A 25,694-nucleotide genomic window follows, 5' to 3' on the forward strand; every position below is an offset into this window, starting at 1 on the left:
ACGTGAAAAATCAATTTCATTACGGTGGTGGCTATATCTTGACTTAAGTCAACTTTATTTTGTAGTGTAGACTTGCCCTAAGAGACTCACTGGTGTTATAGGGTGACCAAATGTCCTCTTTTTAAAGGGACAGTTCTGCTTTTTGGGACTCTTATATAGGTACCTATTACCCCCCACCCCCACTCATCCTATTTTTTTTCACAGTTGCTCTCTGGTCACCCTAGTGTTAGCACCCTAACCCGCCCCGAATGGTGGAGGGGAAAGGTCCTGGTAGGTGCCGCTAGACCAACACCCCCGAGACTGTCTGTAAAGCACCCTCCTCACCTCCGAGTCTGTCCGTACGCAGCCCCCCCGCAGGGAGACAGTACAGGCAGGGCCCGCCCCCTCCAGGAGACAGGGCAGCGAGAAGGGCGTCGCGACACAGGAAGGGAGGAAAACCACGATTGGAAAGCGGGACCGGAGCGTGCCGACAGGCAGGGCCGGGACTGCTTTGGAAATCGCTCCTCACCTCCTTTTGCTTGCTGCCTCCAGTCGCCAGACCCGGCTCGAGCGGTCCTGATTGGGTGACTCTGACCCAACCGTGAGTAAACTTACTTCTGATTGGTACGAGACATCGCCGGCCAATGGGGGTAGAGCTTTTTGCGCGGTGTCAATATGGCAGCGCTCTGCGCCTAGTAAATGGGAAGCTGTTGGGATGGAGTAAACTTCCAGGAATTGGGCCGGGCAGAGCGGGCTGTGCCGTGGGGAACCGAGCAGGCGGACGGGGGAGGCGCCGCGCTTCGGTAAAGGGGATGAGGTGACGGGAGCCATGGCGAACGACGGAGGCAGGAAGCAGTTCTGGAAGCGGAGCGGCTCGAAGGTGCCGGGGAGGTGAGTGTGTGACGGAGGCTGGCCTGTCGGAAAGGAGGGGGGCAGTGGGGCGGCTGGCTCCGGGTTATGTGGGGTTAGTGGCGGGGTGGGGGTGCTGGAAGGCGGCGGGGTCACTTATCAGCGTGTTAGGGGCAGAATGGTACCTTCACTCGGTGCTGAGGGCGGCTCTGCACCGTTCCCCCGTGACTTGGGGAAGAGGGTCTGGTGTCCGGCGCTGTAGCTCCAACCAAAGGGTGGAGAACAGCTAACGTTTGACAGCAGTTGTAGTAACAGCCGTGAAACTGACTAGCCTCTGGAAGTTGCACTGTGTTTCTGTAAGGGACAGCTGTAGAGCATGAGCGCTGTCCTCTGCTGCTTGGCTTGAGTGATGTACGGTAAACCAAAAATAATTGACTTCCATGCTGGGTGAGCCAGGTAATATCTTTTATTGGACTAACTTATGTTGGTGAGAGAGACAAGCTTTGGAGCTTACACAGAGCTTTTCTTCTGCTCTGGAAAACTTGCTCAGAATGTCACAGTTAAATAGGAGATTGAATAGATTGTTTAGGGTAGGTAGTTAACACTTATTTAAAGGTATGCAGTGTTGCAGCCATGCCCACCCTTTTCTTTGACACTCTGAATAAGGGCATGTCTATACTTAAGTCTGGAGTGATTGAACCAGTGAGAGTTGATTTATCACATCTAGTGAAGATGCAATAAATCAAGCAGTCTCCCATCAACTCCGGTACTCCACCAGAGCAAGAAACGTAGCTGGAGTCGACGGGGGAGCATCAGCAGTTGACCTACCATAGTGAAGACACTGTGGTAAGTTGATCTAAGTATGTCAACTTCAGCTACAAGTTGCGTAACTTAGATTGTTTTCCCATCCACAGTATAGACCAGGCCTAAGTTTTCAAGACCTGAAGAAGAGCTTTTTGTAAACTAGAAAGTCTGTCTTTCTCATCAACAGAAGTTAGTGCAATAAAAAATATTATCTCCCCCACCTTGTCTCTCTGAACAGATTCTTGTCAATTTCAGTTTGGGTCGTAGCCACAGCAAAGAGTTCTTTGCTCCTTGCTGGCAAGTGTGCCAGGATGTCTTTCAATGCTTTTCTGTAGCTTTTCTTGTTGTTGAACTAACAATTGGAATTTTTATGTGCCAAATCATTCAATTACTTGAACAGCTCATCTCAGTAGTTTTCAGTTAGAAATCTTTGTGTGTGTCAATCACGTAGTGAGCAGAGGAGAACTAGATTACATGATTCATTATACTTTGTGCAGTATTCATAGATTGTAGAAATAGCAGAGACTACTGTGATCATCTAGTCTGATTTCCTGTGTATATTAGCCCATAGGATTTACTTGAATTAATTCCCCTTTGAACTAGAACATACCTTTTAGAAAAAACATCAAATAAAATGTCTTACAGAAGTCTAAGGTGGGGTTCTCAAACTGGGGGTTGGGACCCCTCAGGGGCTCATGAGGTTATTATTACATGGGGGGTCGTGAGCTGACAGCCTCCACCCAATCTCTACTTCACCTCCAGCATTTATAATGGTGTTAAATATATAAAAAACTGTTTTTAATTTATAGGAGGGGATGTAGTTGCACTCAGAGGCTTGCTATGTGAAAGGGGTTGTCATAAACAGATAGCTAAGGGTTAATGTTTCTTTTACCTGTAAAGGGTTAACAAAGGGAACCAAACACCTGACAAGAGGACCAATCAGGAAACCAGATTTTTCAAAGCTTAACGGAGGGAATTTGTGGGTGTTTCTTGGTCTTGGGTCTTTGTCTGTCTGTTCTGTGCTCTCTCAGACTTGAGAGGATCTGTTTCCAGTCCTTCTAATCTTCTGTTTCCCAGTTGTAAGTACAAAGGTAGCCAAAGTGTAGTCTTTTAAATTGTTTTGCTGTATTTGCATCTATGTATCTGGCTGGTGGAGTCTTTATGTGTATTTGCTCTAAGTACTCTTAAATTGTATTGGTTTGGGTAAGGCTGTTTATCCCTTTTCTATTGTTTATTCATTTTCTATAAGTTGAAAACCCTGTATCTTACCATCTAGATTACAGAGAACTGTTATTCTATTCTTTCTTTCTTTTTTTTTAATTAAAAGTTGCTTTGTAAGACCTGTTGATTTTTTTTTTTGTTTCTGGTTGACCCACCAGGAAATTGTGGGAGAAGGAAAGACAGGGGGGAGGGGAAAGCTGCTCTCTGTGTTTAACTCTTCTAGTGTCCCAGGGCGGAAGAAGCTAAGGGGAGAGAGATAGAATCTTTTCTGTTCCTTGTCTTTGGGTTTGTCTCTTTGTGGAAGAGAGGAGACATGCTTCTTGGTATTGTGATGTGAAGAGGTTGCATCAGTAACTCTCAGGTTAGTCCAGAGAGGAAATTCTGGGTGGGAGAGAGGTGGGAGAATGGTTTTTCCTTTGTTGTGAGACTCAGGGCGTCTGAGTCTTGGGGTCCCACAGGGAAGTTTTGGGGACCAAGTGTACCCAGGCACTGAAATCCTGGTTGGTGGCAGCCTATCAGTTCTAAGCTGGTAATTTAAGCTTAGAGGTTTCATGCTGGTACCCAGTCGTTGGGATGCTAAAGTCCAGATTTGGGAATTATACCATGACAGGGGTCACCAATACAAAAGTTGGGAACACTGTCTAAGACTGGTCTAAACTAGAAATTGGGTCAGCCAACTACATTGCTCAGGAGGTGTGAAAAATACAGTCCCTGAGAGAGTAGTTAAGATAACCTGTGCCCCAGTGTAGACAGCATTAGGTGAAAAAGAATTCTGTTGACCAAGCTACTGCTTCTCAGCAAGGTTGATATACTATAGCAATGGAAGTTTTAGTGTCTATGCAGCTGCACCACTGTAGTGTAGATGCAGCCTCTGTATATTATGTCAACACTAGAACCTTCATCAACCAAATTGTAATCTTATAAAAAAAAATATGAGATTAGTTTGATAAGATCTATTTTCCATAAACCCCTGTTGATTAGCATTAATTATATTTTCTTTCTGTTAGTTCAGAATGGCTTGATTTTAAATCAAAGCAATTGAAACACCAATTTTTATTGATGGTTTAAATCAGCAAGCAAAAACCTTGATTTAAATCTCAAACTTTTATTGTTTTACATTTGTACTTTTTAGGTTTTTTTTTAAATAAAGGCTGACACAAATTGGATGATAACCTTAAACATGTTAAATATAGCCTTTACTAAATTGGTTCTGCTTTTTGCTAACCAGGAGGATACACTATATCTATAACATGTGTTTAAACAATAGTATAGCTTAACATACATTTATTCAGATTCTTAATTTTTTCATTTTCTATTATGTTAGAAAATAGTGATGCATTTTTTTTACTAGATTAATTTTTTCTAATGGTTTGTCTATTTGGATAAATATTCAATTATAGAATCATAGAATATTAGGGTTGGAATATTTCAGGAGGTCATCTAGTTAATCCCCTGCTCAAAGCAGGACCAACCTCAACTAAATCATCCCAACCAAGGCTTTGTCAAGCTGAGCCTTAAAACCTCTAAGGATAGAGATTCCACCACCTCCCTAGGTAACCCATTACTTCACCACCCTCCTAGTAAAATGGTTTTTTCCTAATACCCAACCTAGACCTCCCCTGCTGCAACTTGAGACCATTGCTTCTTGTTCTGTCATCTGCCACCACTGAGAACAGCCTAGCTCCATCCTCTATCGAACCCCACCCCCAGGTAGTTGAAGAATGCTATCAAATTCTCCCCTCACTCTTGTATTATGCAGACTAAATAACTCCAGTTCCCTCAGCCTCTCCTCATAAGGCATGTGTGTCAGCCCCCTATCATTTCCGTCCCCTCCACTGACTGTTCTCCCAATTTGTCCACATCCCTCTGTAGTGGGACCAAACTGGATACCATACTCCAGGGTGTGGCCTCACCAGTGTCAAAATACGAGGGGAAATAGTCACTTCCCTGGATCTGCTGGCAATGCTCTATCATCAGCCCATATGTTTCTTAGCAACGAGGGGCACACTGCTGACTCCTATCCAGCTTCTCATCCACTGTAATCCTCAAGTCCTTTTCTCAGAACTGCTGCTTAGACAGTCGGTCCCCAGCCTGTAGCGGTGCATGTGGATTCTGTCCTTCCTAAACATAGGACTCTGCACTTGTCCTTGTTGAACCTTATCAGTTTTCTTTCGGCCTGATCCTCCAGTTTCTTTTCTTTAAAACTTGGTTTGCAAACATGTAGTGTTAATATTATTTTTGTAGTGTTATAATTTCAGTGATGTTAAACAGATTAAAGTAAGTTTAGGACCTGTAAGTTTGTCAATTTCAAATTAATTTAATACAGGTTTTTTTTTTTTAAAAAAAAAACTAATTTAAAGTAAATTAAAAAAAAATTGGGTGGGTTTTTTTTTTTTTTTTTCCCAACAATTGATTTTTATCCACTTTGTTTTTCCTGGGATTGATCTCAGGCCAACAGTCCTATAATTACCAGATCATTGTTAACTTTTAAAATATTGGCACAACCTTAGCCTTCTTTCAGTATGTTGGAACTTCTCCAGGGTTCCAAAACTTATTAAAAATAAACATTAGTGATCCATGGAGCTCTTCAGCCAGTTATTTTAAAACTCTGAATTCGGTTGTACACCTTTCTATTTGGCAGTGGTGCAAGTGCTACTGGAATACAGTGTCCAGTTCTGGTGTCCGTAATTCCAAAAGTGTGTTGACATATTGGAGAAAGTTCAGAGAAGAGCCACGAGAAGGATTAAAGGATTATAAAGCATGTCTTATAGTGATAGTCTCCTTTAGCTCAATCTATTTAACAAAATGGGATGACTTGATTACACTTTGTAAGTAGCTATATGGAGAATAAAAATTTAATAAAAGGCTGTTCAATCTAACAGGTAAAGGTATAACAAGATCCAGTGGCTGAAAAGTGACGTTGGACAAATTGAGACTATAAATAAGGCACAACATATTTAACAGAGAGTGTTGTTACTATTGGAGCATCTTACCAAGGGTTGTAGTAGATTTTCCATCACTGGAAATCTTTAAAATGCAGTTTGGATGTTTTCCAAGAGGCTCTAATTCAAACAGGAATTAATTCAGAGAAGTTGTATGGCCTGTCAGTAGGCTTGGCAAGCAGGTCAGTGGACTGCTTATTATTTGATTGTGGTGAAATATTGTCAAATGTTCCTGCAAGAATGCTCTTATGTAGGTGGTAACCTAGTTTTCTGATTGTATCCTGGTGCATTTTTCTGAGTTAAAATAACTCAGTTAAGATACATTATTGATTTTTGTAATTATACATAAGTATGGTCTCCAATGGGTTTAGCTTTCTATAGATAAAGTTTTATTCTCTTTTTGTTGTTGTTCTAGTCAGTTAACCAATGATTTTTATACTGATTAAGTACACAACCCTAGGCCTGTATTATGGAGGAAGTCAGATTAGATGATCACAGTGGACCCCTCTGGCTTTATTGATGATTCTGATTTTTAAAATGTCTAATTTCAGTAGCTTTGGTTTAACCTCCTCCTGAGTTACTATTAGAGCAGAAAGTATTTCTTCTTTTTCATCATAATCCTTATATGTGAATCTATCATCTGTCTTTTGCCCAATACAAAACAGGAAATATTTATTAAATGCTTTTGCCTTTTGTGCATTGTTATTGATAATCCTACAACTTCTATCTAATCGTGAAACAGTACCATTGTCAGGATCCTTTTTTGTTCTTAATAAAGTTTTCTATAAGTCCTCGTTTCTAATTTATATTCTTTGCTATCAGCTTTCCCCCTCTTTTTGTTTGTTTTATTTTCATTTATTTTAAAAATTAACACTTTTCTGTTTAATTTTTTTCTCTCAGCTATTTTGGCTTAAATTGTTTTCAGCTTCATCACCACATTTCAAAAAAGATACTGTAGAATTAGAGGGACCCAAAGAAGGGTGCTGAGAATGGTTATGGGTATGGAAAAACTTTCATATGAGGAGCGATTGAGAAGACTGCAATTGTTACCTTAGCAAGGAGGTGAATCGGAGGGGATGTGATAAAAGTGCAAAATAAAGAATTGTATAGAGAAGGCAGAACAGGCACATCAGTTCTCCCTTCCTGACAGCAGAAGGACAAGGGGATAATTTAATGAAATTGGAAGGTGTCTAATTCAAGATTGAATAAAGAAAATATTTCTTAATACAATTCATACTTTGGCTGTGGAACTAATTACCAGAGGACGTTAGAGGCCAAGAATTTAGCAAGATTAAAAGAGGGATTGTCACTGGATAATAAGAATATCTACAATTATAATAGTTAAAGCTAAAAATAAAGTATTGGGAGTTATATAAAACCTCATGCTTGAAGAGTTAAGCCAATCTCTAAACAGTAAGAGCTAGACTGGGACATTCATTTGGTGCAGATTATCCCACATCTGCCTACTGTGTGGTTTCTTGCATCTTCTGAACTATCAAGTGCCAGTCACCATTGGAAATGGAATGCTAGATAGATGGAACTTTTGCAGATCTAGCATCCAGCAATTCCTGTGTTCCAAATTGATCTATGGCCTGCTGGGAGTTTATGGAGCTCTAGATGCACAGAGCTTGGAGGTCACATGCTACTAGTTGTTCTGTTTTTTCTAGCTATTACATTTCATTAGAAAATGTGCTTTTAACTAATTATTCCTTGTCCATGCAAGCAATTACCATAATTGTCACAGGGATATTATGTAATAAAAGAGGAGGTGATATGTCTGCTTGGGGATGAGAAGGAAAGCCATCCACAGTGTTAAAAGAACTTGAAAACTCGTGTCTTGTCCTGTCAAGGAAATAAGCGAACCCTGAACAATTCTTTCTTCACCAGCTGTATCCACAAACATGGTATTTTTCTGAGAGCACCATGATCATTCAGATGGGAAAATGCCTTTACTAATTGCCATGTGCATGCTAGTATTCATTGTAGGTGGAGCATATTGCCATCATACTGTTTATACTTTAACGTGTGAAGGCTCAGTATAATTCCATACTAAGGTTATCTGTAGATCCAGTCGTTATCAGAGTACACACTACCCTTCAGAAGATGTACAGGACCTCCTGACTGTTTACCACTGTTGAACTCTTCAGTGTTTTTTTGTTTGTTTTTTGTAAGAGGAATCCTGAGGGTCCTTCTCTTCTTCATGCTTTATTTTATATTATTTTTCAGTTCCTAGGTGTTTGGAGTCTCTCAGCACGATTTCTTGATGGTTCGCAGTACGTTGCTGAATGATGTCTGTCCTTCCTTTTCAGGGACTAAAGGGAAGGTATGCAGCTGGTGTGAATTTGTCACTGCTCCATTGACTTCAGTACAGCTATGAAAGCTTGCATCAACAGAATATCTGCCCACTAAATATGCTGCATTCCTGGCTCCTAACAGCCTTTGAATTGAGTCTGTGATTGGAAACCCACAGCACATAGATAGAAGGACGCTGCCAATTAATTCCACAGGACTGGCCTGCATGTGTGTCTTTTTAGTTTTGATGTTTGGGTGTTCAGTCTAATGTCTGAGTCCAGACCTTGGCAGTGTCTCTTGCTGTTGACCAGACTATTGGCAGTCAATGAACAAAACGATTAGCTTAGTTATGGTGAGAGGTTGATGTGGAGAAAAATGAATGGAGCACAAGTGTTGCCAATCAGACTGATTTTCTTTTAAGAGCAAGAAAACAAATAATAGTTAAGGGTATTAAAATTTTTTCACTGCACACAAGTTATAAAAAATGTGTTTCTACCCAACCCTTAACACTGACTTGTGGATGGAGAGCTGAACTCTGTCGGTGAGCTCTGAGTTGTTGATGGTTTTGAAGATGAGGCTGGGAGCCAACAAAAAGTGCAGAGTACAGGAGTGATGTAGTTATTAGAGTACTATCGTAGCACCTAGGAGTTGCAGTCATGGACCAGAACCCCATTGTGCTAGATGTTGTCAAAAATACAGTCCCTGTCCCAAAGAGTTAACAATATGTGTATAAGACTAGTTATAACAGATACAGACAGATTGGGAATTGCAAAGAAGAATGAATAAGTATTGGTTAGCATGATAGGCTGTGGTCTGTACACCAACAGCCTAACCATTGTCAGGTTTTTTTTTGTAGGCCTCACAGCGAAGTACAGTTTTGAAGGAAGATAATGAGTTAGTTTTTCATATGTTTATGAGGATCTTCTCCAAAATATGAGGCAAAGCATGGGACAAAACGTGAATGTGTTTGTTTGAAAATATAACAAGTGGGTGATGGAAGCTGATGTGATGGGCCATTTGGAGGCAGGAGTGAGAAATGATAGGCAGGGTGAGGATAGGTTATGACACCCTTGAAAGTGAAGACCAATAGCTTGTGTTTGTTATGATAGAGAAGAGGAGGCGGCCAATGAAGGAACGCAAAGAGCGGGGTGATACGGCCAATGTGAAAGGCTAAGAAAATATTTGCTGCAGCATTCTGAATGGATATCTGTGGGAAAGACTGTATTTGTCAAGACCAGTGAAAAGGCTGCTGCAGTACTTGATCTGCTAGATGAAATAGTTGTATGGCTGGATAGGAAAGGTTGCATCATAGAAATGATCTGTCCTGCTGAGAATGCAAACTGCTACACCCTGCAAAAATGGAGCATCTACATTACTTTGACCTTCAGCCCCAGATCCACTGGATTATAGTAATTTACTCTGAAGGCAGAGGCTAGGTGTAGGGGAGAGGAGCACATGGGGTCACGTCACACTCCCCCTCCTTCCAATTTCTGCCAAAGTTTTCTGGACTTGATCAGTCACATGGTGCAGCCTTGCCCCTCTCTACACGGCAGCGGTCACAGCCCATGAGCTGCATCCTGCAGGGAGAGGCAGGAACAACAGCTGGGAACTGCAGGGAGAGGCTGCTGCTTTCCTGGAGGGGAGACTGAGAGTAAGGGGAGGGGGCCTTCGTGTATGTGTGTTACTCAAGCTGTTCTGGGGATGGCTGAACCTTTAAATTGTTTCCCCCCACCACCCACTATCAGTGAGTATAGGTTGTCTCAGTCTGAAAGGGATAAATGAATGAATTATGGTGACCAGATTCTTGGTTGATAGGAAGGCGTGAATATTCCAAGCAAGCAGAAGGTAGAAAAGGGCATATCTTACTACTGCCACTACCTGGTCATCTAAGAACAGTCGCTGGTTGAGCAAGACTTTGAGGCCACACAATTTTTAATGAATGAAGGGAAGATGCCTGTGGTGGGAAGAACAATGAGGAGTCATAGGGGTACCTTAGAGACTAACAAATTTATTTGGGCATAAGCTTTTGTGGACTAAGATCTACTTAATCAGATGTATTGAATGAAAAATACAGTAAGCAGAACGTATTTTTTGTTGAAGAATTGCCACTTCTAAGTCTGTTGAGTGTCCACGGGGATTGAAGTGTTCTCCTACTGGTTTTTGAATGTTAAAATTCTTGATGTCTGATTTGTGTCCGTTTATTCTTTTGTGTAGAGGCTGTCCAGTTTGTCCGATGTACATAGCAGAGGGGCATTGCTGGCACATGATGGCATATATCACACTGGTAGATGTGTAGGTGAATGAGCCCCTAATGGTGTTGCTGATGTGGTTAGGTCTGATGTGGTTAGGTCCTATGATGATGTCCCTTGAATGGAGAGGTGGACAGAGTTGGCAACGGGGTTTGTTTTAGGGATTGGTTCTAGGGTTAGTGTTGTATGGTGTGTAGTTGCTGGTGAGTATTTGTTTCAGGTTGGGGGGCTGTCTGTAAGCGAGGACAGTCTTGTCTCCAAAGGTCTGTAAGAGTGAGGGATCATCCTTCAGGATAGGTAGTAGATCCTCGATGATGCTCTGGAGAGGTTTTAATTGGGGACTGTAGGTGACGGCTAGTGGCGTTCTGTTACTTCCTTTGTTGGGTCTGACCTGTAGTAAGTGACTTCTGAGTACCCTTCTGGCTCTGTCAATCTGTTTTTTCACTTCACCAGGTGGGTAGTGTAGTTTTAAGAACACTTAATAGAGATCTTGTAGGTGTTTGTCCCTGTCTGAGGGATTGGCGCAAATGCGGTTGTATCTTAGAGCTTGGCTGAAGACATGGTATTCGTTGTATATTCGGATAAAGCTGGAGCAGGTATCATAGCTTTACTACTCGATTTCGAACCTTAGCGTTCATAACCTGAAAGTTAGCATGAACCCTCTTAAGCTTAGTTACAGCTTAATTGATCTTGGCTGCTACCAACCAAAATCGTCAGTTTTGCTCCCTCTGGCTCCCCAAAACTCCCTGGGGACCCCAAGACTCAGAGCTCTGAGTCTCACACACGGGAAATAACCATTCTCCCCCTCTCTCCCACCAAATTCCTCTCTGGACTAACCTGAGAGTTACTGATGCAACCTCTTACATCACAATACCAAGAGCATATCTCCTCTTCCACAAAGAGACAAACCAAAACAAGGAACAGAAAAGATTCTATTCTCTTCCCCTCGCTTCTTCCCGCCTGGGACACTAGGAGAGAGTATAACAGAGAGCAGCTTTTCCCTCCCCCCGTCTTTCTTCTCCCACAATTTCTGTGGGTCAACTAAAACAAAACTCAACAGGTCTTACAAAGAAACTTTTTAAAAAAAAAGAAAGAAAGAAATAGAATACAGTTCTCTGTACTCTAAGATGGTATAGTCAGGGCTTTTCAACATTAGAAACTGAATAAACAATAGAAAAGGGAAAACAGGCCTTACCAAAAACAATTACAATTTAAAGTACTTAGAGCATACACATAAGACTCCACCAGCCAGATACAAGATGCAAAACAGCAAAACAATTAAAGAACATCATCTTTGGCACACTTTGTACTTAACAACTGGGAAACAAAGATTAAGAAGGACGGAACATAACCAAGGCAAGTGGTGGTGGAAGGTCAAGACTGAAATAGACGCTAGAAGCCCAGAACAGACAAAGACATCCGAGCCAAACATTCCCTCCCTCAGCTTTGAAAAATCCGGTTTCCTGATTGGTCCTCTGGTCAGGTGTTTGGTTCTCTTTGTTAACCCTTTACAGGTAAAAGAAACATTAACCCTTAGGTATCTGCTTATGACAGCATGTATGTAAGTAAGTCAGTTAGTAGGTTTCCGGTATAGGGTGATGTTTATGTGACCATTGCTTATTTGCATTGTAGTGTCCAAGAAGTGGATCTCTTCTGTGGACTGGTACAGGCTGAGGTTGGTGTGGACTGGAAGTTGTTGAAATCCTGGTGGAATTCCGCAAGGGCCTCCTTCCCATGGGTCCAGATGATGATGATGATGATGATGATGTCATCAGTGTAGTGCAAGTAGAGTAGGGATGCTAGGGGATTAGAGCTGAGGAAGTGTTGTTCTAAGTCAGCCATAAAAATGTTGGCATGCGTGTACCTATAGCAATCCTGCTGACTTGAAGGTATATGTTGTCCCCAAATGTGAAATAGTTGTGGATGAGGACAAAGTCACAAAGTTCAGCCACCAAGTTTGCCGTGACATTATCGGTGATACTGTTGTTGATGGCTTGTAGTCTATCTTTGTGTGGAATGTTGGTATAGAGAGCTTCTACATCCATAGCGGCTAGGATGGTGTTTTCTGCAAGATTACCAATGGAAGCTTCCTCAGGAAGTCAGTGGTGTCTCAAAGATACTGGTAGTGCTGGTAGTGTAGGACCTGAGGAGAGAGTTTGTATAGCCAGACAATCCTGCTGTCAGGGTGCCAATGCCTGAGATGATGGGGCATCCAGGATTCCCAGGTTTTTGGATCTTGGGTAGCAGATAAAATACTCCTGGTCAGGGCTCTGGTCAGGGCTCTAGGGGGGTGTCTGTGTAGATTTATTCTTGTGCTTCTTCAGGGAGTTTCTTGAGAAGATGGCATACAATACAGATCTGTTCACTCGTGACCCATTTACACACGAATCTGCTTAACGCGCGGTAGCGCCATGCCTCCCAGTGCTACCTATATAACACGCGAGACTTGTTAACATGCGGTACAGGAACTTGCTGTGTAGTGCTACAGATTTGCTCACTGACATAGAAATCGACAGGAAGTGTGGAGCGGAAATGTGTTGTGCGTCTTTACCACCACTGGCAGGGGGGCAGGGAAGGGGCAGCAACGTTAAAGTGCTGCCGTGGCAAAGGACTGCTTTAACGTTGCTGCCCCTTCCCTCTCCCTCTCCCCCCTGGTGGCAGCCCTGCTGGTAGGAACCCTACCAGCAGGACCCCTGATGGGGGAGGCCAAAAAGGCAGGGACATTAAAGTGTTGCTGCAGCAAAGGACCCTGCAGTGCCTTAAGGTCCCTGCCCCTTTTGCCCTGAAGCCAGTGATTTAAAAGGGCCTGGGGCTCCGGATGCTGCTACCCTGGCAATGATGTCTGGAGCCCTGGGCCCTTTAAATCACCATGGGAACCCCGGGCGGTGTGGACCAGGCGGCTTGGAAGAGCTGGCTGGGAGATACTGACCCTCTAGCCCCGCCCCTTCCGGGGGGCCAGAGCTGCCCCCACCCTGTACCGGTAAGTGTCCTGAGTTACTTCACTCCTGTGTCATAATAATAATGTTTTAATTAGATTACACATTTGAATTTATATTCTTGCAGAGCACTGTTTACAGATAGGCCTGCAGTATTTGGGATGCTGTGAATATATACGTAATCCTAGATAATTATACGTGTACAGAGAGAGAGATTTTTAAGATACTTCGGCATGGCCTTCTTAACCCGCGGTCTGTTAACACGTGGTTGTGATGCCTTGACTCCTGACATCCGCACGTAAGTGGGTCTGTACTGTAGTTTCTTTTGGTAACCCTCAGTGGGATCAGAGGATAATGGCCTGTAGAATGTGGTGTCAGAGTTGCCTAGCAGCCTCTCATTCATATTCTGACCTATTCATGAGGACTACAGCACCTCCTTTGTCAGCCTTTTTTTATTATAACGTCAGAGTTGTTTCTGAGGCTGAGGATATGGGGCAAGTGTGATGCTGCTTTTCCACAATTTCAGCCTGTGCACGGTGGTGGAAGGCCCTGAGTAGGTGTTAGAGGTGTTTCCTCCTTCCAGCCAGCATTATTTCAGTCTTTCTTTGGTTTAGTTTCAGCTTGCTGTTCTTGATCCAGGAGTTGCTCTCTTGTAGCTTTCATATAGAGCTTTTAGTGTTTCTAGTAGGTGTGAGACAGCTGTGTGTCGTAGGCATATTGTTGAAAGCAGGGCACGTAGCGTCTCGAAATGAGCTCATGTAGAGATGGAACATGAGGCAGAACAGGGCAGATATCCATGAGTTTCTGCAGTTTTTTGGGAAAAATACCAGTTGCCCATGGCCACTCACTTGGTCCTGCTTTAGAAGGATGATTGTAATAATATTAGGACTATACAATCTACTCTGGCTGTGTTATGTAAGAGGGCAAGTAGTGATATTTGACGAAGTAAATAAAGTATTGTTAGTCACTTTTATTGCATTTTGGGTTATGGACTGTTCCTTGAGAAAGTAGTTTAAGTGCAGATATGGCATTCTTTGTGAACATATAGCATTAAGATGAGTATGTTCATGCTACAATAGGATAGCCTGTGTCAGTATTTCCGTTATAAGCACCACCTCTTTAATCTTAATTTTAGTAGATGTTTGTCAGGTTGAAACTTGCAAGTAAATTTACTTCTATTTCGAGGACAAATCTTATATTGCTTACATAGTAACATTTTTATAACCTCAATAAGGATGTTGAACATGAAATTGTACTTTCAAGCCTATTTATTTCATGGCATTGCCATTGTTTTTGTTCTCTAATGCATGCCATTGTATACTGTGTCTTGTTGTGACTACAAAGGAGCCCTTATGATGATGCGTGATGCAATTGTCTCATACATCATGCAAATTGTTTAGAATACATGATACATGCAATTAGACACTGATGTCTGGCTCATGGGGCTTGCAGGGGCCAAGGGACTGTTTTAATTGTAGTTTAGAAGTTTTGTGCAACTCACAGAATCCTAGATCCTGGTCTCCAGCTTGAGCCCGAACACCTAGACTGCAATTAAACAGTCCCTTAGCCCAAATCCCAGTCAGTTGTGGGTTTTTAATTTTTAATTGTGGTGTAGACATACTGTGTATCTCCATATTGTAGCTTATGATATAGCACTTTTATCCTGGTTTGGAGCAAATCCAGATTGAAATGACTTTGGATATGAGTCATAGCTAGCTGATCATATGGCACCCAGTACCGTGTTCTGTAGCTTTTTAAAAAGCAAACTCTTTAAAATGCTATGACAAAATGAAAAATCAATAGAATTTTATGTTAAGACTTTCTCAACCCATTTCATTTTAGATCAGTTACCATTAGCTGTAGTGCTAAGGCACATAGTGACACTTACAGACTTAATGCTGATTAAGTCTAAATCAGATACTTAAACCACCCGTTCAACGTTCCATATTATGGAGGAATCTGGGAGGTTTGTAGGAAAGTTAGAAGATGCTTAGACATAGTTAAATTACCTCATTAATCAGGTAGCAACTGAGGCCACAAGGAAATGACTCCAGAAATAGTGATAATTAACTTCTTTACAATGAGCTCTTTGAGGCATTTTTGTAGGATTGAATGAGAGGTGAATGAAGAATGTGGTTAATTGGAAAAGGAAGGGGTTCAGAAGCAACCATGCACTCTGTGTTTTAAAAAAAATTAAAGATTTTTTTTAAGTTTTCATTTTAATTCTTCATTTAAGAAATAAATAAATAGGTCTCAACAGTTTGTGCCCTGTCTCGAGGAGCTTACACTTTAATGGAAATCCCAATGGAAACGAAGATCCCGCTTCCCATTTACTGTGACTTTTGCTCACTCTTTATAATGGTATATTTAGCAAAAACTCTTTTTATATGTTTATAAACAGGAAGTTGCTGATTTTTTTTAAATCTCTTGTCAAATTTGTGATCACTTCTTTTTCTATCTTTAGTATCCAACATGTGTATGGAGCTCAGCATCCTCCTTTTGATCCGTTGTTGCATGGAACGTAAGTTAACATAAAATTAAAAAGTATTAGATAACTGACCAGTTTTGACCTCTCACCACCTCATCCTCTTCCTTAGTTTGTCCAAAATCCTGCTGTTGGTCATCTTCCTCTTCCATATCTAACCACATCATGCTATTCCCTTCCCCATTCTAACTTCTGCTGTTACACTGGCTTCCTGATTCTTACTGCATCAAATACCTAGCAGCAGTTCATTGTATCTTGCATGATACAATTGCAAACTCTTTTGGAGTGTCTTGTTTAAATGTCTTAGTCTTTTTGCAAAATGCTCTGTATAAAAATTTTTTATAAAGGATTTGTAGTAGTGACAATTTAAAAATATTTGTAGTTAAACTTTAAAAATGAAGTTAAATTTAAACTCCTGTTCTAGGCTGTATTTCTCAATTTTGTACCTAATTGTATAGTTGGTTAAAAATATTGAGACTTTTTTCATCTCTTTTGGCATGTTGTGTTGTGTTATTGCCACAGGAAAGATACCAGATTTTATATTCTGATCAGGCATGGCAATCCTTGTGTTCATAAATCAAAATTACAGCTTGCAAATCTGTCTCTACATTTTTTGTATCCGGTATTTCTTATTGGCTGTAATATTTAGTGATGTACACTGTGCTTGCTTAGCTTGTAACAACTGCACAAATATTTGCATATTTATGCTAACTTTAAGCTTTGCTTGCTTAGAACACAGTAAGAAATTATTAGTGTTTGTTCTTTTAACTTGTTCTTTTTATTCATGACAAATCTTGTATGTCCATTTTACTTAATGGGTTGTGCATGTGCCTTATGAGATTGAGAAGAATGTCTTACTGAATAGAATGATTTAAGATGTAGCTCATACAGGATGCAGTATGGTAATCTAATCTTGAGGGTGACAAAAGCATGGATTATATCTAGCAAGTTCTACATCTGTCAGAAATTCTTGCAGTATTTTCGGTAGACAAATAAAAAATAGTGCATGAATTTTATCTCGGTATGACTAACAGCAGCTGGGGAATCCAATAACCCAATATTATAAACTCCTATAATTAAAATACATGGTAGATATGTGCTCTTATCTGTGGGGGAAAGTACTTGTACCATGTCTTTGGGTTGCATCATCCAACCCAGTTTGAGGCATGGAGGAGCACTGTCTGTCTCCTCCAGATATTGGGCTAGGTGTTTAATAGCTCTGATTGCATCAAGTGAGAGACAGAGAGAGCTGGCTATTATCAGTATACTGAAAGCATTGCAACCATGCCGTCTGGTTTAACTTTCCTAATAACTCTAGGAGAGGAGAGGAAATGAAACACTTTGAAACTTCACCTGATGTTTTGACTAACTACGGAGGGTTGGATACTGGATGATGGTTAGCTACACTGTGAGCTTCCAGCATTGGTTTCTGGAGCAGAGGCTACACAAAAGCTTAAGTGAAGCTGACAATACACTCTCCCTAATGGAGGTGTTGATAGTCTCCAAAAATATTGGACACAATGCTTCCCTACTAGCTTTCACCAGCCAGGAGTGACACGCATCCTAATAAGAGACTTGGAATGAAATATTGTAATGCCTCTCCTATCCCAGTGAGCATTGGTGACCTAAGAGCAACCAGAGAAAACAGAAGATGTCTGCTCCAGAATCCACTCCACAACTGAAGTAGCAAACAGTTTAGCCCAAATTAATCTGATTTATTTATTCACAAAATTCCTCAGAATGGGAAGAACTTCAGCTGGCTACCAAGAGAATGCACCTTACACTGGAAAAAAGCTATCTTTAGGTTAGTCAAATGACTAGCGAGAAATTTCACTTCCCTTATTCTTTCTTAGTCACTTCCTCAGACATACATAATCCAAAACTGAGAAGAATTAGGTTAGTAGTTCTTAAGTTTAGGAATATTAAAAGTGAGCAGTTTGCATATGCTATCTGGTTTGGATGCTTCTAAGAACACCTCACTTCATTTGCGCTTCTAAACTTCATAGGCCTATCATGTCACTCCAATTCAAGGAGTTAACACGCTCAATAAGATAAATAACGTCAGTCTTCTCTTCCTGTTAAAACAGATGCTTGCTGCAAGACATAGCTAGTATAACATTAAGGCTGAGAAATGAAGTGCTCAATAGACACAGCAAGAAAGTATTGCTGTGAATCATGTGAAAGGGAAACTTTTTGTATAAAAAAATTTTTTTGACCTATTTTCCATTTTTCTCTCTGTAAGTCTTGACTCCATAATCCCCATCACGTATGTTTCTTATTTACATTGTTCCAATTCAGTTTTGATACAGTGTAAGCAAAAATGTTATATTGGGATAAAAGTCTTGATCTTTAGAGAGGAAAGAAGTTGGGTGAAAGAGGTAATACAGTAGAGCGAAAGCGGGTTAGAGTGTGAGGAGAAAGGCGAACAGTGCCATTGCTGGAAGTTCAGAATTAAGTTCAATTTAACAGTGCACTCTGTTGGAGCATGTTCACTTCAGATGTCAGTGCAAAAGCTTTTTTCTCCTTACAACTCTACTTTTTTGGTCTTGGTTTATTCACCTCAGGATAGCGGTTGAAAGGAAGCACCTTCAAGTTATTATAATTTTTGTGTTGTGCAGTGCGGCCAAGTGACAGTTGTGAGGGAAATCTTAACTTTTAGAATTTCCTAACCCTTGTATACATAATTTCTGATCTCTAATGCTGCATTTATGCTACTTTCTCACATAATGTTAAGAATGAATCCAGTTTTAACAAATGTTTCCTAATTTTCTTGCCAATTTTGCTAATTATCAAGCTTGTTCTGTTGGTGAGAGACAAGAATCTCATCAACAGACGTTGGTCCAATAAAAGATATTACTTCTCCCACCTTGTGTTTCTAATAGTGTGTGGAAGTACAGGAATATTGACTAATATAAAAAAGAAACAACTTTTCAATAATAAGAGTAATACACAAAGCTGCTGGCAGAGTATCCTGATTTGTGTTCATACTAAGATTTTTTTTTTTCATATATGCTTGTGTTTCTTAGAATACAAGAACTGCTTTTGATTTTCATCTTTCTTCTGGAGTATGTTGTGCAATTACGAAGAGTACCACTGTGCAGACTAGCCATGTCTTGTTTTTTCTGTACAATTCCCCCTTCAGAGAAGATCTGTTGCTTCATTTTTCTGTCCTTGTTCCTCCTGCGAATCCTAATCTTTTCTGTTGTGGAGACAATTAGAGTCATGGAGACAATTGTAATATCACAGATCAAGTAGGGAGTAAGTAGCAGGAGCAGATGAATTTCTGTGAAACAATTATCACTATGCTTTTAGTAGTAATAATGTTCTGTCCCAAAATACAGATACTTCAACAGAGTTTTTTGATAGAATTTTTAGTTTTACATAAGCATTTGAGTGTTAGTGATATTGTAGCACTTTTAAAATAGCCATGTCACACATGCTTGTTATTTATGAGCCAGGATCCCATTATGTTAGGGCTATGGAAACGAAGAATAAAAAGATGGTCCCTTCCCCACAGAGCTTGCAATCTAAGTCTAAGGCCTTGTCTACACTTGACGTAACTTTTGTCGACAAAAGTTATGCCAACACTCAGAAAGCGCTATAATAAAAATAGGTACTGCATGTTCACACTTGCTCCCTCTGTCGGCAGAGCATGTCCATAGTTGGGGCAGTATCATCGACAGTGTGAGCAATGCACTGTGGGTACCTACCTATGATGCATTGTTTTCCATCCCAGCATTTCATGGTCTTCTGTCTTTGATGGCATTTTTCAACAGCCCCTGTTTGCTGTGCACCCCGGCATCTTTGTATGAAGGGATGGATCCTTCACTGCTCTCCTATCCTCTGATAACTGTCATTAAAATGTGAATAGCAGTGCAGTTAATCATGAAGTTCCTAACTGAACAAGACTCCCAGTTGCCTGACAGTGTATAATATGGGTAGGAGCAACTTTAGATTTCTTTTGGCATTCACGGAACAACTGCATGCAGTGGACCTTCGCTTTTGGGCTTGGGAAACAAGCACTGAATGTGGGATCACATTGTCATTCAGCTCTGGGATGACGAGCAGTGGCAACAGAACTTTCAGATGCAGAAAGCCACCTTCTTGGAACTGTGTGTGACGCTCGCCCCAGCACTGCAGCCAAAGACACCAGAATCAGAGCTGCCCTGGTGGTAGAGAAGTGCGTAGCGATCGCAGTGTGGAAGATTGCGACTCTAGACTGCTACCAGTTGGTTGCACATTAATTTAGAGTTGAGAAGTTGACCACTGGGGCTGCATTAATGCAAGTGTGCAGGGCAATTAATCGCATTCTGCTATGAAGGACCATGACTCTGGGAAATGTGCATGAAATAGTGGGCAGCATAGTAGAAATGGGGTTCCCTAACAATGGAAGGGTGATAGATGGCACACACATTCCAGTTTTGGCACCAGACCCACCTAGTGACGGAGTACATCAATAGGAAGGGCTATTTCTCCATGGTGTTGCAGGCACTTGCGGATCACCATGGGCGTTTCACTGGTATTAACATGGGTGGTCTGGGAAGGTGCATGATGCACGCATCTTCAGGAACATCGGCCTGTACAGAAAGCTGCAAGCAGGGACTTTCTTTCCAGACCAGAAGATTACAGTGGGGGATGTTGAAATGCCTGTAGTGATTCTGGGAGCCCCAGCATACCCCTTAGAACTATGGCTCATAAAACCTTACACTGGAAACCTGGCTAGTAGTAAGGAGCAGTTCAACAACAGCTGAGTAGGTGCCGGATGACTATGGAATGTGCCCTTGGCAGATGAAATGCGCACTGGTGATGCCTTTATGGCAGGTTAGACCTCAGTTAGGGTAATATACCCATGATCATAGCCTCATTTTGTATGTTGCATAATATTTGTGAAGCTAAAGGTGAATGGCTGCTCAAAATCAGCCTGATACCAGGACTATCAGAGGGGCCCAGAGAGCAGAATTTGAATGAGGGAGGCTTTGAGGCAAAATTTTGAAAATGAGAACCAGTAATATATATCTCTGATTTGGTACTGTAGTGTTGCATCTAGTTTTCATACGAAGCAATTGTGAAATTTGGGGCCTTAAATTCCAGTAAGTACTCACTCACTCACTCGTGCCTGTCACCCCAATCGGGGTATGGGCCGCCAACCACAGATCTCCAGAGTCCTCTATCCTGGGCCATTCGCTCTAGCTGGTTCCAGGTATAGCCCATTTTTTTGCTATCAGCCTGAAGGTCGCGTCGCCAGGTGTTTCTTGGACGGCCTCTTTTCCGCTTGCCTTGGGGGTTCCACCGCAGTGCCTGTCTGGTGATGTTAGTTGGCTGCTTGCGTAGTGTATGTCCTATCCAACCCCACCTTCTCCTTCTGATTTCTTCCTCTGCTGGGAGTTGACCGGTCCTCTCCAAGAGGTGGATGTTACTGATGGTGTCTGGCCAGCGGATCTGGAGAATCCTTCTGAGGCAGCTATTAATGAAGGTCTGGATCTTCCTGGTGGTTGTTTTGGTTGTCCTCCAGGTTTCAGCTCCATACAGTAGGACTGATTTCACATTGGAGTTGAACAGTCGAATTTTTATTGCCAAAGACAGCTCTCTGGAGCTCCAGATGTTCTTGAGCTGTAAGAAGGCTGCTCTTGCCTTACCAATCCTTACTTTGATGTCTGCGTCTGTGCCACCCTGCTGGTCGATGATGCTACCTAGGTAGGTGAAGGACTGCACTTCTTCCAAGGGGCTTCCATTCAGTGTGACTGGGTCGTTGCTGATGGAATTAATCCTAAGGATCTTGGTCTTGTCCTTGTGAATGTTGAGGCCAACCTGTGATGACGTGGCTGCCACAGTGTTGGTCTTCTCTTGCATCTGCTCTTTACTGTGCGAAAGGAGTGCAAGATCGTCAGCAAAGTCCAGGTCATCAAGCTGGGTCCACAACGTCCACTGGATTCCGTTCCTACGCTCGTAAGTGGATGTCTTCATAATCCAATCGATGACGAGGAGAAAGAGAAGTGGTGACAACAAGCATCCTTGTCTGACTCCAGTTCGCACCTGGAAGCTGTTAGTGAGCTGCCCTCCATGGATCACTCTACAGTGTATACCATCATATGAGTTCTTGATCAGGTTGACCACCTTTGCTGGAATGCCGTAGTGCCGAAGGAGCTTCCAGAGGGTCTCTCGATCCACGCTATCGAACGCTTTCTCATAGTCAACAAAGTTGATGTACAACGAGGAGTTCCACTCCACAGACTGCTCGACTATGATGCGAAGCGTTGCTATCTGGTCCGTGCATGATCTGTTCAGCCGGAAACCTGCCTGTTCATCTCGTAGCTGTGGATCGACGGCATCCTTCATTCTCTCTAAGAGAACTCGGTTGAAGACCTTCCCTGGCACCGACAGGAGTGTGATTCCTCTATAATTGGCACAGTTGCTAAGGTCTCCTTTCTTGGGGATTTTGATGAGATATCCCTCTTTCCAGTCTGCCGGAATCACTTCTTCTTCCCATATCTTCTCAAAGAGGGGGTACAGCATTTCCACTGAAGCATCCAGGTCTGCTTTCAGGGCCTCTGCTGGGATGTCATCAGGTCCAGCCGCCTTCCTGTTCTTCATCATGGTGATGGCTTTTCTGATCTCATCTCTGGTTGGTTTATCGCAATTAATTGGGAGGTCCTCGTTGGCTGGGTTAATGTCTGGTGGATTTGGTGGTGCTGGTCTGTTCAGGAGTTCCTCAAAGTGCTCCGCCCATCTGTTCATCTGTTGTTCTATTCCTGTTATAGACTTTCCCTGCTTGTCTTTAACGGGACGTTCTGGCTTGCTGAACTTTCCAGACAGTCGCTTGGTAGTATCATACAGCTGTTTCATGTTACCGCTGTATGCTGCCTGCTCCGCTTCTGCTGCCAGTTCATCCACATACTCTCTCTTATCCTTCCTAATATTCCTCTTCACTGCTCTGTGGGCCTCAGCATACTCTTTTTGAGCTTTGGCCTTTGCAGCTCTAGTCCTGCTGTTGTTGACTGCTGCCGTCTTCTTCTTTCTGTCTTCTATCTTGGTCAAGGTCTCTGCTGTGATCCACTCTTTCTGCTGGTGTTTCTTAATTCCAAGCACTTCCTGGCATACCGACCTAAGTGTCTCTCTCACTTTCTGCCATCTGTTTAGTACACTGTCTTCCTCTTCCTCAGACCGATCCTGTAATACTGAAAACTTATTCTTCAGCGTCAGTCCAAAATCTTCCTTGGTCTTATGGTCCTTCAGAAGGCTGACATTGTACTTCGCTCTTCTGTCTGACGTGTCTATTCAGTTTTTCTTCAGCTTCAGTCTGGCCACCACTAAGTGATGATCGGATGCCGCGTCTGCTCCTCTTCTAACTCTAACGTCCTGCAAGGAACTTCTTGCTAATGCAGACATGGTTGATCTGATTGTCTGTCGTGCCTGCTGCTGATACCCAGGTACTCTTGTGGATCCGCTTGTGAGGAAAGATGCTACCTCCTATGACCAGGTTGTTAAGTGCACACAGATCCACAAATCTCTCTCCATTCTCACTCATCTCTCCCAGAGCGTGGGTCCCCATGACTTGTTTGTATCCTGTGTTGTCAGGTCCAATTTTGGCATTAAAGTCTCCCATAAGGATGATGATGTCTTTGTCTGGGAGAATCTGTAATATTTTCTGGAGTCTGTTGTAAAAATAATCTTTTGTTCCTCTTCGCTGTCATTAGTTGGAGCGTAGCACTGAACAACATTCATCTTAATCCTCTTCATTTTAGTTCTGAAGGATGCTGTGATGATCCTGGGACCATGTGCTTCCCAACCAATCAGTGCTCTCTGTGCCTGCTTGGATAACATGAAGCCTGCTCCCTGTGTGTGGGGTGCGTCGCTCTCTTCATGTCCTGAATACAGCAACAGCTCTCCTGTCAGTCGTCTCTGTCCCGCTTGCGTCCATCTTGTCTCGCTAATGCCTAATAGGGTCAGGTTGTTGCTCCTCATCTCTGCTGCAACCTGCGCCATCTTTTCTGACTCGTACATGGTCCTCACATTCCATGTGCCTATGGTAATCCTCCTGGCTGCAAGAAGGGAAATCGGCTTAGTGGCTTCCTCACGGTTTTCACCACCCAGCGTCATGCATCTTCGAGTTGAAGACCCTTCTTTTTCCAGGGTAAAAGTCTCTGTTGTCTCTATTGTTGGCGTTTCTGTAGCAGGTTGATTTTTTACGGGGTGGGGTTGCTAGCCCCACGCCCAACCCTCCTCCTTTATCCTGACTTGGGACAGGCAGATGGCCCCAAAGGACCTCTCTGGTGGAGTTATACCAGTAAGTAAATGATTAAAATGCTTGTGTATGTATTGGTAGTGCTTGCTATCTCAATTTGTAGGACACAAATAAAGATTAGTTATCATTCAAAACTGTGGTTTTATTTCAGAAAAAACAACACACAAACACACACACTCTTGGTGGGAAAGGAGGTACAAGGGAAGAGCGGACTTTCAAAACTGTATGTAGGTCCAGCTATCATTTTGAAAGTTGTCCAGGGGGGTGGAGTGAACAGGAAACCAAGAATTTGTGGAAAGGACTGTGCGGGTGGAGTTTGGGTGGGGGCACAGGAAAGAGTTCTCAATATGCTGCAGGAGAGGGCAGGCATGCATCTGCTCAGTTGGCAGCATTATTAAGAACTTCAGTTTTCTCCTCCATGACTTGAATCACCCGCTCAGTAGTGTCCTTAACAAATTCTTGATTTTCTTTTCTGTCCTGCCTTTCAGCTTCCCTCTACTCCCTGCATTCTCTTTTTTCTCTGCATTGGAGAATTGCAGTACCTCCTGGAACATGTCATCTTTGCTCCATCTTGGGCGCTTTCTTAGCTGACGGAGATACTCTGCCAGTGTGTGTGGGGTGTTCCTTAAGGCCACATCTGCAGAAGCACAAGAAACAATGCACAGAAGCATGATTGTTAAATTCACGTACAGCATTGAAACATTGCAGTAAAATAGACCTGTGGTAACATTACAATTACTTTCTCACTGGCCCTTGGCAAGCGCACATCTTGGCAAACATCTGAAGCATAATGAGTGTTGGCTGGGGGAAGGGCTCTCTACCTGGGGAAAAGAGCACTCTGGAAGGGTTGCGTTGCAGAGACTAGAGAAAATATTCTAAACTCTCCCACACTTTTCCACAGGCAGGGGTTATTGTAGCACATATCTCACTCCCGAGGGTAAGCAGGGAAGCAAGGGAACATCTACTACACACCTGTGGATTCTTCCCTGGTCCGTATGCTGCTTGCCTGTGTGATGCTTTGGTCCCCGCACAAGCGATTGCTGAATGGCTGGGAAAGTTTCCTACAATGGGGGAAGGAACAAAGCAGCTCCTCCAAGGAACCTTCCTCAGAGGATTGCCAAGTACCTCCAGGAAAGTTTCCTAGAAATCTCTTAAGGAGGCTTTCCATGAGAACTTGGCATGCATCAATACTATGGTCTGCTGTATTGATTAGCCACACAAGGAGATATCTGGTACACAGAAACACAGGCAGCCTTGTACATTTCTATACCTTGAATGCACTTCACAAACCACAGCCACTTACCAGGCGTCTCCTCTCCTGCTTCTTGTTCACCAGAGAGCAACTGCTGAGACTGGCTAGTCACCTCTGGAGTGGTAAAACTGTTCCTGGCTGGCTGGCTCATTGAGCAACCCTGCTGTGGAGACTACATCATCGTCTAACTCCATCTCTTTGTCAGTCCAAGTCCAAACATCTACACTGCTATCTTTAGTCCCCGCAGCTTGAGCCTGAGTCAGTCTCCAGGTTCTCAGACTTGCTGCTGTGGGTTTTTTTTTTTTTTTTCTCTTCTGTGTAGCCATATACTTAGATGACCAACTCCCACTGAAAGTCAGTGACAATTACGTGTCAACTGCCACTTGTCTTTGACAATCTTTTGGGGCTGATTTAAAATGTGACTGTTTTCCCCCCTTGACTTT

At 42.5% G+C, this 25,694-nt stretch overlaps 1 protein-coding gene across 5 annotated transcripts in view; it reads left to right on the plus strand.

Moving 5' to 3' along the window:
• Positions 1-638: 638 nt before the first annotated feature.
• The window catches only part of TBC1D22A (TBC1 domain family member 22A), a 707,108-nt gene continuing 682,052 nt past the window's right edge, over positions 639-25,694 (plus strand). For all 5 annotated transcript variants that reach the window (XR_012655728.1, XM_032768194.2, XM_032768195.2 and 2 more), the window contains exons 1-2: positions 639-870; positions 15,737-15,793. Coding sequence is in view for 4 of the 5 variants with exons in the window: in XM_032768194.2 (XP_032624085.1) it covers positions 809-870; positions 15,737-15,793 (119 nt within the window). In the remaining variant the exon portion in view is untranslated. The remainder of the gene's footprint in view (positions 871-15,736; positions 15,794-25,694) is intronic.

Source organism: Chelonoidis abingdonii, chromosome 1, assembly GCF_003597395.2.
Source record: "Chelonoidis abingdonii isolate Lonesome George chromosome 1, CheloAbing_2.0, whole genome shotgun sequence".
Lineage (NCBI taxonomy): Eukaryota > Metazoa > Chordata > Testudines > Testudinidae > Chelonoidis > Chelonoidis abingdonii.